This window comes from Streptopelia decaocto (genome assembly GCF_964273445.1).
Source record: "Streptopelia decaocto genome assembly, chromosome: 2".
NCBI classification, from domain to species: Eukaryota; Metazoa; Chordata; class Aves; order Columbiformes; family Columbidae; genus Streptopelia; species Streptopelia decaocto.
In genome coordinates, this window is record NC_138655.1 from 17,587,659 (window position 1) to 17,605,602 (window position 17,944).

General features: G+C 33.8%; 1 protein-coding gene across 3 annotated transcripts in view; it reads left to right on the top strand.

Moving 5' to 3' along the window:
• CSMD3 (CUB and Sushi multiple domains 3) overlaps positions 1 to 17,944 on the top strand; it is a gene marked incomplete at its 5' end in the record, with an annotated part of 631,488 nt that overhangs the window by 263,213 nt on the left and 350,331 nt on the right. For all 3 annotated transcript variants that reach the window (XM_082045128.1, XM_082045129.1, XM_082045130.1), the window contains 2 exons: positions 1,198 to 1,285; positions 10,941 to 11,065. In XM_082045128.1, the coding sequence (XP_081901254.1) occupies positions 1,198 to 1,285; positions 10,941 to 11,065 (213 nt within the window). The remainder of the gene's footprint in view (positions 1 to 1,197; positions 1,286 to 10,940; positions 11,066 to 17,944) is intronic.

A 17,944-nucleotide genomic window follows, 5' to 3' on the forward strand; every position in this document is an offset into this window, starting at 1 on the left:
TCATTAAAAGCTGAAATTTAATCAACACCCTTTAGAAGTATAGTTAGAAACTACATTTTTGTATCCAGGTACAATCACTTTACAACATAATGTGATTAACCTAATTATATGCAAGCTTTTTATTTAAAGGAAAGTTAAGATCTAATACTGCAAATCCATTGATCTAGTTGCTCAGAAATAAAGATGAATAATAATGAAAAATCTCTTTCTGCTTAGTATCAACATGTGTTTTTGAAAAACATATTATTCTATCAGGCCATTAATTTATTGAGTAACAGCAGACCAATTTCCTTCACTATTTTTTTTTGGGGGGGGGGGAACTGCTACCTTCTTATTCAATGAGCTTCATAAATTAAATACAAAAGTAATAAAATTATTTTGGCCTAAAATTATTTTTGTAAGATATACTTTTAAAAACTGTAAAAATTACATGGAAGTATGTAATGCATTGGAAAAAAAAATAGTGAAGAAAAAGTTGAATAGGCTGACGGCTGGATTGCTACACGCAAATTTCTGGAAAAACACACTGAAAAGTTCACAGGAAATTTCTCTTGAAGATCCATTTTAGTTTATTGTAAGATAAATGTATGCAAATCAAGCTGACATTTTGAGTTTATCTTCACTATATTTTGGATATATCTGCATTTTCAATACTGATTAAGTACAATTCTCTCAGCATGAGCCTATGTGTTCAATTTTTGTTATAATTCAAGGAGAAAAGGTCAGTTCTTAGGGGAGATTTATTAGATTATGATCAGAGTAAAATTTTATAGCCCTAAACTTGATGAACAATATTTTAAAGGTTAGTGTTTTTAAATGAAGAGTAGTAACATTTCCTTATGGCTTCAATAATACTATAAGAAAACAAAATAACTGTTTAGTACAACTTATAAAAAGCTTGGGTTATTTTTTTTTTTAAAGTAAAAAAAAAAACCAAACAACCCAAAGAAAAAAACAATAAAACAAATAACCAGAAAATACATGTTCTGCTTTTTATAAGGAGGAAAAACTTATATATTGAAACTAGAAATTATATGGGTGATTATATGCTGCAGAAAATCTGTTTTGAAGTACCTAAGATACAGATAATGTACTTCTTCATATTTGTTAATTGCTTGACTCTGTATTTCACAAGAAGTGTATTATTTTATCTTTTTTGTTGTTTATTTTGTGGATTTGTTTTGTTTTGTTTTGCAGTAAATGAGGGAGGTATTAAACAGGCATCCAATTTGTGTCCAGATCCTGGAGAACCAGAAAACGGAAAACGAATAGGCTCAGATTTTAGGTAAAATATAAACCCTACCGTTGTGTCATTTCTGTAATACTAAACTTGGAAAATGTGTATATTAACAATGTATTGATCTTGTTGACCTGCTCTTTCAAAACTGAAGTTTTCAGTAAAAAGTGAAATGGAATTCTGTATAAAATTATGTAGTACAATTTAGCCTGTACTTAGTATGCAAAGAAGATCAAATGCCTACTTGCAAGAGAGCTAATATCTCTGATAATCTGCAAAAATTGGACTGAAGGTAAGTTAAAATAAATTTCTCATGTAAATACTGTATTAGATTTACAAATATTGAGCATACATGTTCTACTGGATTTTTTTGTGAAGGACAAAGCAAAATTGAATGCAACACAAAAAGAGCAATAGAACCTCAAAAAAAACCAGCTTCAGATATCATAATAGAAATGTTCATGGGGATCTAACAGAGAATATAGTATGTTCTATATTACGTTTTTCAGGAACGCAAAAGTTTACTACATGTAGGTGTATTTCCCTGGTAGTCCTCAGAGTGGTTTAGCGCTCTTAATGCAGATTATATTTTAACTAATTTTGATACATAACTAATTGGTATAGTATTACTAAATTAAAAATAAAAATAAAAAATCAGAACTAAGGAGTTGTACTTAGTTTTTATCAAATTCTTATATTTCCTTTTTGCTGGCTTTATTGAATATTTCTAGAATGCAAAGAATCAAAGAATGATATCCTGCCAGTGATCTATTCCACATTTTTTTATTTTAACTAAACTTTAATTTTAGCTCACTTTCCTCATTTCTCAGCTATCTTTCAAATGCCTTATCTTATAAGAAAAAAAAAAAAAAAGTCTGCAATACTCATTCAAAACGTTGTTTGTTTGTTTGTTTTCTCGATAATCATAGATGACTTCTACAGCCAGTAACAGCAGTGGTTGATATATTGTGTGCATCGATATATAGATATATATATATATATATATATATATAATGACTGCTTGAAAATGTTTTGAAATAATTTTAATCTCTTATCTATCTGAGTTTCTGATTTTTTTTTTTAATTCTTGAAAATTCATTTCATCGCATACTAAAAAGGATTAAAGATACATATTATATATTTGATATATAGAAAAACTTTGGACTGTATTAAAAGAATAAATCTAAAGCTATGTTCTTGCTTTATGTCATATGCTAATTTCACATTACCATCTTGTTTACAAACATGAGAAAAGGGAAAAGGAAGAATTATGTAGGAGGGAGACTGATCGTTTTTAAACTAATTTGTTTTATTACATTCAGTTTTGTTCAAAATATGTATTTTGCTTATCACACAGTACATTTCCTAACATTTGAAGGTAATAAGTGTTAGAATAATCCAGGAGAGGAGCAAATATTCTGCAAAATTACATTACTTCATTATTTTACATAACTTCTTGTACTTTTGTTTTGTTCTGTTTTGTCTTTTCTCCCCATAATGAAGCAGAACATAGAATTGAAAATGACATCCCAAGTAAATGTGCTAGCTGGCAGTTAGTTATTATAATTTCTCAGTTAGTTATAGTCTCTCTATTTCTCTAGTTTTGAGAAAAGTTCAAGGGGCATCAGAGAAAGCTTTATAGGTAATTTTATGTGAAAAATAATTTCTGACATTACCTGACAAAAAGATTTTATTATATATTCAGAGAAATTACAATAAATTAACTGTATTTCTTCACTTTCATGCTTTCTATAATCATTGGTTAGGCCAGTGTTTCATACTTTAACCTCAGAAATATGACTTGGTAGAGGAAGTCTTTTAGAGAGAGAATCTGCAAATCCTTTCTTAGTGTTGTCTCTGTAAGCAAGCACTGAAAGACCTACTTTCAGATCTAGTTAAACTTATGTGAGGGGCAATACCTTGGAGGAGATACGATGATGATCATGTCCTCATCTTTCTTTTTAGGCTAAACTATTTAGGATATAATGTAACATAATTTTTCAAGTATATGTACATTTCAAATATATGTACATGAAACAACATGACTTGCACATACAATAACCACTGGCAGTGAAAGGAGTGAAAGTATTCAAAACAAAATAAATAGAAGGTGTAACAGATACATTATTATGATCTTGGTCTAATACATTATTATGATCTTGGTTCTAATTTTGATGGGCAGAAATGTCTATTTTGGTAAGGAAGTATTAGGGATAAATAAAATGTTTTCCTATCTAATGCTTGTTAAATGTCTCATGAATATGAATGGTGAGATTTGTTCTTGTAAATAACAGGATTGGTGAATATAAGAAATACATGTGTCATTTATCTCAAGTTGAGTGCTATCAAGCACATTGAGAAGAGGTCCTACAAGGAAAAAAGCAAACTGAAAATTTTCATCAGACTGCATAAAATTCCTTTTAAAATTAACCTGGTTTCAATTCTTGCCATTATCATAATGGCTGATCAACTGCCTTATCAGCTTTCATAATTAGAATGTTATTAATTCTATAAATAAATAAATAATGCATTGAAAGAAAATCCTTACATTTAGTTAAAGAAATACAGTGCTACGGAAAAATCTTTTCCATATTGTCTTATACCTGACAGGGAGAAAAATAGCACACTTTTCCCTTCTTGAAATCACTTTCTTTGTAATGTAGGAAATAGATTTACTTTGAGCTTATATTTTTCCCCTTCTGATAAGGAAGTGAATCCCAGTTACAGCAGCTTAATTTTAAAATATAGTATTTTGAAGAATGGTTCAGGCTATCTTTATGAAGATCAATCAAAATCTAACTGCAGTATAACTTAATCTATTTTAGAGAAAAGCTTATTTTTTGTCACTTTTCTTTAGCTTTCTTCAAATGTGAAGGTATAGATTTGGAAGTATTTTATTGCAGTTTCACTCCTGTTGTGATCATAAACTGTACCTGCTCTCTCAGCACATTAATATGTTCTTACATGGTTTTTAGAAAATTAACAATGTAAGCTCTAAGACAAACTGCAGCATTTCCTGTTCATTCTCTTGGACCTGGCACTCCATGTTCACCGTTATACCACCCTTCACCATGGATATTTTTTCTATTGTGAAAATTCCTCATGGCTGTATTTTGAAGTTTTAAAGGCTATTTTTCTGATGCTAGATGCCTATTTGAGCATAACAGGCCTTCGCAGTGTGAAATAAAGTCAGGAACCCTTACTAATAGCTGCCAGATTTTCCTGTAGTGAAAAATATATTTTACTTCAGAAAGAAAACTTCCCTTCCCTAGAAATTTTAGATGTATTCATTCTGCTGAAATTTCCAACAGCTTACTTTACGTTACCTGTTGTACAGTAAAATACACTTTTTTCCACATGAGTGTCCCACTTTAGAATGAATACCACTATGGAAAACATAAGAAAGATGTAACAAGTGAACAGAAAATGTTTTCATGTACTCTTGCTTTTTTTTTAATTGTTAATTTTGTTTGTTTGTTTTTTTGTTTTTGGAATAACCATAGCAACACTTAATTATGCTTGGACATATTTTATTATGAAGCAAACTCCAACACCATCCCTGAAATTCTGACTTCATTCATGAACAAACCTATCTTTGACCCTCTACCTCTGTAGTGTAGTCCAACTAGGTATTTAAAGACGAGATTCAGATCCAGCTTGGATCACAGCAAGGAAACAAATGCTGTTAGCCACAAAATTTATTATTTTATATTATAAATTAATTCATATTTATTGTCTTTAGAAGAATGACTTTGAAGTGTAACCACATTGATTGACTGGAAGTTTCACAGCTAATTTTCCTAAAATCTCTGAATTACATACCCTTCTCTGCAGATACGCAAGGCAAGCTTCTAGACTCTGAAACTTCAAGCCAAACATCCTGATAATTGAACAAAACTGAAACAATTTGCGGCATGATATGTGAGACTAGTTTACAGGAGAATAGTACATTTCCTTTGTTAGCAGTTAATTAGTTTCTTTGTCAGACAGAAGCCTCTGACAGTACGTGCTTTGTGGGAAAATGTGACACCTTAAGAACTGTTTAAGCAGAGCTATTAATGATATCCAGAGTACTGGGAAATCCTCTGCAACTGAAATTTAGTCAGGACTTTAGTTAGTTCAGCACATGGTAGGGATTTTTCTTGCTCAGAAGTTTTGAAGATTTAGGTATTGTAACATTATGTTTTGGAATCCTAACATGTTGCAGCAATATTTCCAAATATTGTATCAACTGATCTACAACAATGTTCCTATGCATACTCTTAACTTGGGACACATGCTGTGGCTTAGCTCAGCTCTCCTACTGTGTCTCAAATAGACTACAATAGATTCTATCTGTGGTTTGCACATAAATCATTATGGATCAGTGCTGTGCAGAAAGTTGCTATGTTAAGAAAATTAGATTCACTGGGCATAGTCCTGAAAACTTACAAGTAATTTTAGCTTCTTTTACTCCAGGTGGAGAAAATAGTATGTGCTCAAATACTGATTAGTTATTTACACTAGCATTAAAATGTATCATAATATTTAATTAATTCTTTGATAGAGACAGACTTTAAGAGCCAATGGAATTAATGTTCGGCATTTCTGTTTTGGTTTTGTTTGTTTGGTATTTCGTTTTGTCTTTTCCTATGGCAAAAAAATGATGCACTGTCTCAAACTTGTTCAGTTGCAGGTCTGGGTAGAATAGGTTAATGTTGTAGAAAGGCACACATCTTGGAGAATGCGGTTTTCTGTGCTTTAATGTATATATGACAGGATAGAAATGCAATGTGTGAATTCAGATGTATTCTCTGCATATCAGTGCAAAAATCAAAAAAGTATTATCTTCTTCTTCTAGCCTGTCTCACATATCCATCACAAAATTTACAAGAGAAATGTAAGTTCAAAATGAAGAATAATATAAGAATAATATAATCTATTGTTACAGTTGAGCCTGATTTTTTGATTCCTTGTATAAATGAGTCTTGTTCAACAATAATTTGCATATATAAAATAATGGAGGAAAATAATCTAAAATGAGTTATTTTGTTGCACATATGCCAACTGTTAAAATATTACTATTCAATATGAATTTCATATGAAGCTCAAAATTTTAAACCTGCTCTTTGCATCCTTTAGAGATTCTATAGCTTCATTTTAGGCTCCTTCTTACTGCTTTTAATTTGTGTTTTCTGAAGAGGGATCCCAAATTCAGGGCAAATGATGGAGAGTTCAAAAATACATAGAAGGTTAAAGTGTTTTCTCAAATTTTTATACACATTTAATATTTACTCATACTATTTTCCTAATGAAAATACATCAAAAGTTTATTTGTTTGTTTGGTTAGCTGAATATGCAAACCTGATGGCAATCATATTTTGTCCTGTTAGAAACAGAAATTGTCAGTTACTGAGAGTCGCATGACAAACATATGTTTTTGAAGCTATGAACACCTTTAGCACAGCATGTTGTAGATGTGAAAGCTTTATATAAGTAAAAAATAAATTGATCAGCTTGAACAAGTCATAGAAATATTGATTGGAAGGGTCCTTGAGAGGGCATCAACTCCAATCTCCTGCCTAAAGCAGGACTAATACCAACACTAAATAACATCAGTTTTGTCTTTGTTTAGCTAATCCTGAAAATTCTCAAGATTAGAGATTTCACAACAGTCTGAGTTTGCTGTTCCAGTTCAGCCTGGCCTTTCTTGGAAGAAGTTTATTGCAACTTTAAATCTCCTGAACTGCCTCTTGTATATTATCTGTCACATTAAGAAAAGTTTGGCTTCATTATCTTTGTAAAAGTTCTTGAAGTAGTTATGGTCTGCTGTTAGATAGTAGGTTAGCTTCCTTTTTTTCAGACTAATTAAGCCTAGCTGCCTCAAATTTTTACTGTAGGTCATGTGCTCTAGGCTTCTGACTAACCTCCAAACCCTCTACAGAGTTTTTATCAATATCTCTCTTGAAGTGGGAGACCAGACACTGGGCTTAATATTCCAGATATAGCCTCACCTGCTGAGTGATAATTTCACTTATTCTGCTGTAGTTGAATAAATAATTTGTTTTATTCAGGATGAGAACACATGACTGACCAACAGTCCGTAACATTGTACTTGTTGAGTTTAATGACGTTTATTTTGGCCTGGTGCTCAAGTTTATCAAGTGTCTGGATTGCAGCTCTTCTATTCAATGTGTCAGCTACTTCTAAAAGTTTAGTATGATCCATAAATTTGCTAGGAGTCCATTATGTCTCACTATCAAGGTTGAGAATGAAAATATTAAGCCACATAAGACCCCATATCAACTTCCTAATGTTCTTGCTTGTTACTGGCCACCAGCTGAATATAAAGTCGGTGATTACTACCCTTTGACACAGCTGCCAGGCCAATTCAAAATTATATATTCAGTGCATATTTGGCTAGCTTGCAAAAGACATCATGTCAGAAACCTTCCTAATGTTGAACTCTGTTACATCAAGTACTGTCGCACCTACCACTGTTCAATGTAGCCCATCATTTTGTCATAGAAGACTGTGAGGTTGATCATGTGTGATCCACTTTTGGTAAATCTGAGTAAGTGCTCCTGATTTCTTGTTTGCAGTTTCCTAGACAACATGTTCTTTCCAGGGACTGATGTGAGGTTCCCAGTTTCTCTTTGCCTTTCTTAAAAAAATCATGTAATGTTAGCCTTTCTAAAGTCAGTAGGAACTTCTTGTCACCAAAATTTTTCACACAAGATACCAGCCTTGCATAGAATCAGACAGCTTTTTCAGCACCCTTTGGTGAAAGCAATCTGTTCCCCTGCCTTTGAATATAGCCAACTTCTTTTAGTTGTTGCTCCTCAGTGTTGACCGTCTCTCTTCTGCCCAAATCTTGCTGATACATCCAGATGTCTAGGAGCAGATATGCTGTAGACATTGATGCAGAAAAGGCACGGAGTACTTCTGCCTTTTCCATATTTCATTCCAATCCTACAAGGTTGCTTCACCCACTTATTAATGCACCCATATTGTATATGAATGTACTTTTGTGACTAATATACCTGCAGTAGCTTTTTTTTCATACTAGTGTGCCTTACCAGTCTTAGCTCTTGTTGTGGGCTGGCCCAGGGAGACAACTTTCGTCATTCAGGGACTACTAAATTAGTAGGTCCAATTCAGAAAGTTTCTTTACCATAAATGATTTAAATATGGTAACGATCAGAAGATGAACTATAGATGTTTTCTGTATTCTGAAGTTTTTCCTAAGTATTCACTTTTCTTCACTCTTAGTATTAGTGTACTGAACTAAGTGAACCCAGTCTGGCCTCTGGTTCCAACCAAAGGCAGAACTTTTTTACTGAATTAATTCTGCTTCTGAAATGTGAAGATTTTCCAGCAGCCCTTTAGATTTTTCTTTTTTGGTGATGCATGTCTATATTGTATCTAACAATACACAGCTCCATGGCTATATCATGCTTCAGTTCTCTTGAGATTTAAAAAAAAAAATATTTACAAATAAGAATGTAATGTAGGACAGTGTCAAATGCTTTGCATAAGTCCAGGTAGATGACATCAGTTGCTCTTCCCTTATCCACTAATGCTATAACCCCATCATAGAAAGCCACCAAGTTTGTCAGGCATGCTTTGCACTTAGTGAAGCCATCTTCACCATATTCACCTCATGTGCTATACCTGGAGAAGGAAGTGACATTTTACCCTTCTGTGCTCAGTTACCAAACTTTTTTTAGAGGAAGATGGATTTTGAACTGAATTCTTGTATGTCATCAATAAAAGGTGTTGGAGAAAAAATATCATTAGCTGAAACAAGGATTTCTCCTACTAGATAACTGTGAAAGGATTAATACTTTTCTATTTTTGAAAGTGTGTATAGGTAAATAATGACAGGAAAACTTTTAAAAAAATTAATCTTGACTAGTCTTTTAAGTTTCTGAGAGACCCATTTTCTTAACATTTACTTGACAAGCTCATGACAGTCAATATGCAGGTCTTTATGGATGCCATTCTTAGACTGCAAGTCCAGAAGGATTATACAGATTTCCTGCAGGATTTTTTCTTCATTGTACTTCTTTTGACATTCCATATAGGAAGTGCTTGTTTGATTTTTTTTTTTTTATATTATTGTTTTTTTGAGTTGATCTGCCATAGGAACTGATGTCTGTCTCTTCCATTTTTTTTCTTAGACTCATGTTTTACAACCTGCTTATCTAACTGCTTTTATTAGATCTCACTCACATGGCACACATTACAGATGTTGCACATTTTCCAATCTCACTGTGCTAATGAGTCCACTAGGCTTACAGTCATATACTGTCAAATATCAGTTTAATGTTGAAACTGATTTGGACAAGTGAAGTGTGTAATATGAATGTTATTTATACTTTTGGAGATAATAAAAATAAATATCAGGCTTGTAAAGTCTTCATAATCATTTCAACCCTCCGGAATTTTTGCCAGTTACAGTTTTGGCACAATCTGTTAATTTTTCTTTTTTTTTTTTTTAGTAAATAGTGTACTTCCTGCTCTGTGTTTCCTCTTTAAATCAGTCCATGGTTAGTTAAAGGAAATATTTTTTTATGTGCCTTTTTTTTAATAATTAAAGGGCTTCAGACTTTCTACAGCAGATATGTGAAAATCTACTCTTAAGAAAGATATTTTTGCCTTCCCAATTGCTACCCCTTTAACCTTCCTAACCATATAGTCCCTGGAGTAGCTGAGTATAATTTTTAACATTAATGATCATCGTTTTTTAACATTAAGATCATCTTTCTGTTTCATAATTTTGAAGTTTTCCCTAACTCTGTGATCTGCCTTGTGGCTCTTTTTCCTCAGTCTCATATAGAAGGTTTTCAGCCTTACCTTTCAAGGACCTTTACATTGTGTTTACTTCTTTATTCTTCTAGTTTTGCACTTTTACATCTTCTTCTGTTTTTCATGGACTCTGCAGCTCTTCTTTATCTCATTCTTTCACAAATGTTATTATTTCTTATACAATTAGGAACTGTTTTGGAATAGTTTATAGAGCTGTTATCAGCTATCAAATCCTCCTTTTCCGCGATGTCTGTTCAGATCACTGTATCATCTTTCATGACCTCATTACTTTTTATCTATGTTTCTGTAAAGGCCAGGTACTCTCCAAATTTCATCATCTCTTGTGCTGACAGCATTCCTTTTGAACCATCTAACATTTTGAACTCCCTTAAATTTAATTCTTGTTCTATTTAGTATCAATCAGTTATTTTCATCGTGGATGAATTTGAATTGATTACCTAACAAAAGTTAATCTCTGCAATCTGTGCTGAGTCTTTTTAATTTTTTTGTCTGCCTTTGTAAACTGAACTGAAACTGAAATTACTATTACAGCACTAAAATCCCCATCTAAAATGAAAGAAAAAAAAACAAAAAAGAACTTCTTATTTACAAGGCACTTGTTACACAGTGTCCAGGTCAGAAGTTAGGTCAGAAAATAGTCTCTTAACCTCAAGAAGACTTTTAAAAAGAGGTAAACCAGTTCTTGCTAAAGTGATCCCAGAGAAGGCTGAACACTGCACTGTCAGGCTAGTAGATAGACTGTAGCCTTTTAGTACTAAGAGCAAAAAAATCATATTTACTGAATTACATGTTTGTATTGTTGTTTAGAAACATCATACTTAAAGTAACAGAAAAACTATTGATATCTATTTGTAAAAAATTGCTTCTTCTTTGTGTCATTGTTTGATTTTAGCTTGGGAGCAACAGTGCAGTTCTCCTGTGATGAAGATTATGTGCTACAAGGTTCAAAAAGTATCACCTGCCAGAGAATAGCTGAAGTCTTTGCTGCATGGAGTGATCATAGACCTGTGTGTAAAGGTAAAGAGGAATTATTGTCCTTATAATGATTTGTTCATTTCACATTTGTCTATTGTTTCATAACCAATACTATTAAATGAATATTTTGTAAATAGTTAAGTCTGTAATCTTGATGTCCACAATTCCTTAGTGAAAAGGTCCCACCTATACTGTTTTATTTAATACGAACTTTGTAGTTCAGCATGCTTATTTCACTTGGGAACTTACCTTATGAAGTTTTCTTTAGAATGAACTGATGAAAATCTATCACATGTTGAATATTAAGACTCACCAAGTTGGATTTTAAAATTGAAGTGATACAATATAGAATAATTAGTTCACGAAGCATCTTCATTATGCATTTTCTAAGCAGATGAGAAATACTTGAATTTAGGATTGATAAGGACTGGAAAAGAAAGTCTATACCTGGTTTTGACACTGACAAAATGGGTAAAGGACAAAAAATACAAAGAAATGTAAGAAAAGAAAAGCACAGTCATTCTGCTGAATATATTTAATGTCCAAATACTATGACAAGAAATATGACAAATACCTGAATCAAATAATGAATGTATTGGTGTGTATATATATATTAGTATACATAATGAAAATATTAGTTTGTACATATACATGTAAACGGGCACAACAGCAAAGCCTAATATTGAAGACTACAGTTTATTCACAAAAACCACTTGGGTATGGAAAACAGAAGGTACATTTATATTGTAATTCAAGGCTATGGATACTTATACTAATGTCCAGAGAGAGGTGTGAGATGTTTCTGGCCAGTGGAAGAAGGAAAAAAAGTCATAGAAGCATAGTATGTCCTGAATTGGAAGGGAGACATAAGGATCATTGAGTCCAACACCTATTACTGCATAGGTCAACCCCAAAATTCACACTATGTGTCTGAGGGCATTGTCCAGTCACTTCTTGGATACTGTTTGGCTTGAGGCTGTAACTACCTCCCTGGGGAGCCTGTTCCAGTGCTCCATCACTGCCTGGGTGAAGAACTTCCTAATGTCCAATCTAAGCCTCCCCTGGCACATCTTCCTGCCATTCCCTAGGGCCCTATCATTAGTCACCAGAGAGAAGAGGTCAGTGCTTGTCCCTCCTTCTCCCCTTGTGAAGAAGTTGTATACCATGATGAGGTCTCCCCTCAGTCTCCACTTTTCTGGGCAGAACAACCCAAGTGACTTTAGCTGCTTCTCATATGGCTTCCCCTCTAAACATTTCCCCAAATTTGTGACCCTCAAGACTGAGGGTGGAATGATTGTGTATGGTAGAAATCAACAAAAGCTGGAAAATTACATGGGTGATTATTTTTTTAGCTAATAAAATACCAGGAAAGTCTAAATGAGACTGAGGGTGAATAAGCATGAAGTGCTAAATGTAGGTTGGCAATCTGAGATGAAGAAAAACATAATAGGTGTTACAGCTGCAGAAATAGGTTTACAATGGTTCATGGCAGTATACATTTCAACAATAACCTATCACATAAACAAGTAAAAAGTTTAGTTGTATAGATATAAATATACATACTATTAACCTTTTATATCCTACTACGGTTTACTGTATGTACTATATGTATGTATAATTATTAAAAATTGATAAAGAGGTACACATACACACAGACACACATGTATAGCGGAATTAATCATGTTATTCACATAAATGAAATCTCTTTTTAGAGTAAAACTAGTAAGGCTTTATCTACTAGAGTTTTCAGCTTATTCACATATCCTAAATCAGATACCTATGACAAGATGGTAGTCTTCTAATGTTCCAATTTAACCATCTGGGTGTGGCATACTTGTATAAGGTTGTTTACATATATTATTAAGTAGTATTATATAATCTGTTAGTCTTGTCTGTGGATTCCTCTCTGGAGGAGGTTTTAGACACAGCTGATTAAATCAAGGAGCTCATCTCTCATCTTCGGTGCCTAAGGCTATGCAATGTGACCACCTCTGATTTTCCTTGCTATGGAAATGAAGTTTCAAGAAATTAGTAGACCAGTGAAAACAGGACAGAAGTATTTTAAAGTATCAAAATTCTCTAAAATATAACTTAATATAAACAAGTGGAAAGAACTGGGACTCTTTGATCTAGAGAAAGAAGAATCCAGAGAAAGAGGGAAAACATGAAATATAATGGGCTAGAATTGTGCAAAGGAAGGTTTATGATTGGACACTAGCAAAACTTTCTAAAGTAAAGAATATTTAGGTATGTCAGTAGTTTTAAAGAATATGTGAGATTTACAGATATCCAGGAGAGTTTAAGCACATGTAATCTTACCTTCAGCTGGGACAATGGACTACATATCTTTTCAAGGTTCTTCCAAACCCTATTTGCTGTGTTTTATAAGTAAAAGCATATTTAGATTTCAAAGACATATCATCATGAGGCTCTCATGTAAGTCTGGCTGCATGACAGGATGTATTTATTCCTTGTATGATAACAATGATAAAATGATATAAAGATTCTTGGCTTTCATAACCCACATAATATTAACTGTACTGCAAATCTCGCTGTCCTCTGTGTATTATGTGTTTCATAATACAATTTAGCAATCTGCCATTGAAAAGGCACTTAAAAAGGAAAGTATACTGCAATTAGCATTTCATTTATCAATATCAATATTAAGAAAGTTATTAGGAATTGATACAATGCTATATAGTGAAAAGCCAGACAGATGGCATAGATACTATAGTTTGTCAAATATGTAACGCTTTAGAGTGTCATTAGTTGCATTAAAATTAATGATTTAAGTAACATTGCTGTGCTGTAATTTTGATTATTTTGTTTAACAAGATGTTTCAATTAGACTCTTAGATATAAGAAAGCTGGAATATTAACATTTCTTTTAGACTAATAATTATGTCTTCTCTAAGTTTCATGCACAGAACATGCAATAAACATTTTGAAATAATTTTGCATAAGTAACATCAATATCACATAGTAACATGAAGAAAGTATCTGCAAAAATATGTGTGCATCTGCTTACTGAACTGCATGTATGTATACAAATCATTTGGGCAAACAAATTAGGCAATCATACATAAATGTTATTTTATGTAAGAAATGAATATTTTCTTGTGAGCTGATGCACCTTTGTGGATAACAAAAGCACGGGTGATTTATTAGATACTTCACCTGTTGTTCTTTAAAATGTCATTTGAACTGTTGCTTTTTATCATGTGGTGTTTCCTATTTGTCCAGTATAGCTTACAATAATCTTCATTCATTATATAAATTATATTGTACACACAAAAATTCCACAGTAGTGATACACTTTTCAAAAATGGCATGTGAATTTCAATAATTAGTTACATCCATATACTGCAACTGGGCAGAGTTCTAAACAGGAACATTCCTATTCTGTTATGTGCATTTGATTTGACATCATAAATCCTTAGGATTTGTTTTCATAGAGCATGTGAGTGACTGAGTATAACTGCCTGCCAAAATAGAAAGATTAACTCTCTTTAGGACTTATCATACAACACCAGCTGGAACTTGCATAAGATCGTATTCATAAAAGTGAATCTGGAATGAGTCTGAAGAATTTCTACAGGAGAAATATATTAGGAATTTGAGAAGGAAAACTGATACATCACTCCCAAAATATAAGCAAATGTTGTAGATTATTAACATCTTCTAGACCTGAAGACTAGTTTCTAGGAATATGTTACTTTGAAAGTTTGGCTGATTTATGAACCTTTTGACTTCTAGAAGATACTATGAGAAAATTGTAAAGTTATGTCAGATAACCTGACAATTTAATTGCAGTTGTATTATCTTGTAGTTTACCAACAATCATCCTTCCTTTTTCATATTTTTAAATTATTATTATTTTAAAAATATGTTTTATAATTTATTTCTCCCATCACCATGGCAAAATTTCAGTTACTCAGGTAGATGGAACTGGTGAACTAATATGGCAGAAAATCAAGGCATTTACCCCACTGTGATTTACAGATAAGTTATATTGAAAATAAGTTGGAATTTGAAGCTATGAGGAAAGTATGGCTTTATGTTGTAGGTAAGGAGAGAAAATAACATAAACAGCAGCTGAAATTTAACTGGTCACGTTCTGCGTTTTATTGAAATTTTAGAGTGTATTCATCCTCTCAGACAGTTGCTTATTTTTAGCTGGACTTTTTCAAGATCAATGCATCATGCAAGACTAAAATTCTGTTGGTAATTTTTAATTTTTGTCCAATTTAATTTGCGTCTTGTAGCACACCATTGTTGCAGGACAGCAGAACAAACAATACCTTCCTGAGAAAGAAAAGAAGTTCAAAAAATGACATGAGAATCTTTGCCCAGCCATTTAGTGCATATTGAGTTACAGTTGAAGTCTGCTATTTGAGTGGTGTTCATCTGGCAGATGTTAATTATTTCATATCCCAATAAATGCTTCAGTACATGTGGCTGTACTAACATGGCTGCTTATATGGATTTCTCTGTGACTTCATTCAAGAGAGGTAGTTTAAACACTTCAGGATTGAGACCTTGGTTATTTTTCTGCCAAGGGATTCACTGTTCCCCTACAAGGATTATTACAAAGCCAATTTATTTAAGAAGAGGCAATTATGAAATTATTTGCCAGTTGATAAATCTCTTGCTCTCCTTTACGTTTCAGGAAATGAAACATATAGACCTATTCACAGTTGGTCGATTAGTCTTTTTATTTTCATGCCCACTGCTCCTGTTTTCTGCTTGTTTGTTTCTCAGACCCTGTGAAACATTCATGAATGCTACCTTTTATAAGTCTGCTGGCAAGTTAGCAACAAGTTCTGCAAAAAGTACAGTATTTTGTAAAAGCTCACCTAATTAGTACTTTGTTCTATGGTTGTCTCTGCTGAATTTCATCTTATTTTAATGTCATTTCTTCAGTTTCTAATTTGTAACTCTAATTATGTTTGCTAATATATTCACAGTTCTTCCCAGCTCTTTGTTAAATGCAGATTTAATAATTATGTCCAAGGTGTTAATGAAAATGCTGAATGAACCTGACCCAAGACAAATCTCTGTGAAACCCCATTCAGTTATTCTTTCCTTTTGACTCTAGGTCAATCAAATCCAGTTCCTTCAATCTTTTTTTTTGTCTGTCTTCTTGGCTTTCTTTCACTGCACCCTTTCCAGTGTCTCTTAACCTGGAGGAACCACAAAAGCACAGTATTCTATATGTGGCCTAACAAGCACCAAGTAGGGCTAAATAATCATGACCCTTCATCTGCTGACTCTGTTCTTACTGATACAGCCCAAGAAAGTTTATTTGCTTTGCTGCCAAGGAACGTTGCTGGGTTTTGTTCAGCTTCCAGTCCACCAAGGCTCCCAGGTGCCTTTCAGCAGAACTGATCCTCAGATAGTCAGCCCTCATCTGCATGGCTTCTGGGGCTTATTTTATCCCTTGTATAGGACTTTACATTTATCCTTTCTTAAACTCATGTAATTCTTGATGGCCCTGTTTTCCACTCCACTGAGGTCTCTCTCTCTATAGTGGTTCTTTCTTCCAGTGCAGCCGCCTCTCCTCCCACTGCAAACTTGGTGAGTGTGCATTCAATCCCCTCATTCAAATAAATTTAAAGATATTGAATACTATCAGAATGATAACTTACGCATGAAGAACTCTACTCATAAACGTCTGCCAGTTTGATTTTGAGTCTTTAACCAGCATCCTTTGAACACAGCAGTACAGCTAGTTTTCCAAACATCTTGTGGTCTAACTATCCCAAACATGGTTGATGAGTTTGTGAAGAAGGTTTTGAAGGACTCTGTTAGATATTTTCCTGAATTCAAGGTAAATTATGTCTATAGCTCTCCTCTTGTCCACCGAGCATGTGTTTTTCATCATAGGAGGCATCCTGGTTGGTCCCGTTGAACTGCACTTCTGGAGTCTAGTCTTCATTCTGCTACTTGTCTTTCTCATGCCCTTTAGGGTCTTAAACTCTATGATGCTACGTCATTGCAACAAAGGCCAAAACTGAGGGTCATGACTCCAAATAAGTCTTTCTTATTTTTGAACACTAGGTCTAAAAAGGCAGCATTCCTCTTTGGCACATTTTGCCACTGTGTTAGGAAGTTGTCCAAAGTTCACTACAGAAATCTCCCAGATTGCTTTTGCACTAGTGTCGCTTTCCTAGCAAATATCAGGGTCATTGAAGTCCCCTAGAACTTGGGCCTGCAGACCCAGGACTTCTGTGAGTTATATGGGGAAGGTTTGGTCCTGATCAGGTGGTCTGTAGCAGACATCTCCTCTGATGGAGATCTCACTGATTTTGAAACAAAGCCTCTATAGAGAACTGTCCTCTTGTTGTTGATAAATTCCACATGCTCTAACCTTTCTTTTACACAGAGGCCAAACAGTCCTTTTCTACCCTTTCTGTCTTTCCTGAATAGCTTGTAACCATCCACTGTAGTACTCCCAGTCATGAGAGCTATCATACTGCATTTCTGTAATTCCAATGAGATCATTACTCTTAGATCATTACTCGTCATTACATAGACTAACCATGGTGTTTTGGTCTTGCTTGTTCCTCGCACAATTTGCATTGGCACACTGCAAAGTAGCTCAGGCAAGGACCATGTGTCTGAGCTATCAAATACAGCAACTGCTGAGTGGAGTGAGGACTAACAGGGCTTACTATAACTCTTTGTCACACTTTCTGCCAGGTAGCTTTCGAGACATTCTTCCCCAAGCCTGTAGCGCTGCCTGGGTTTGTTGTGACCCAAGTGCAGGACCTGGCACTCGGCCTTATTAATCTTCATACAGTTGTCCTAAGCCCACTGATCCAGCTGGTTCAGATTCCTCTGTATAACCTTTCTACCCTCCAGCAGATCAACACTCCCACCCAGTTAGGTGTCATCTGTGATCTTACTGAGGGTACATTC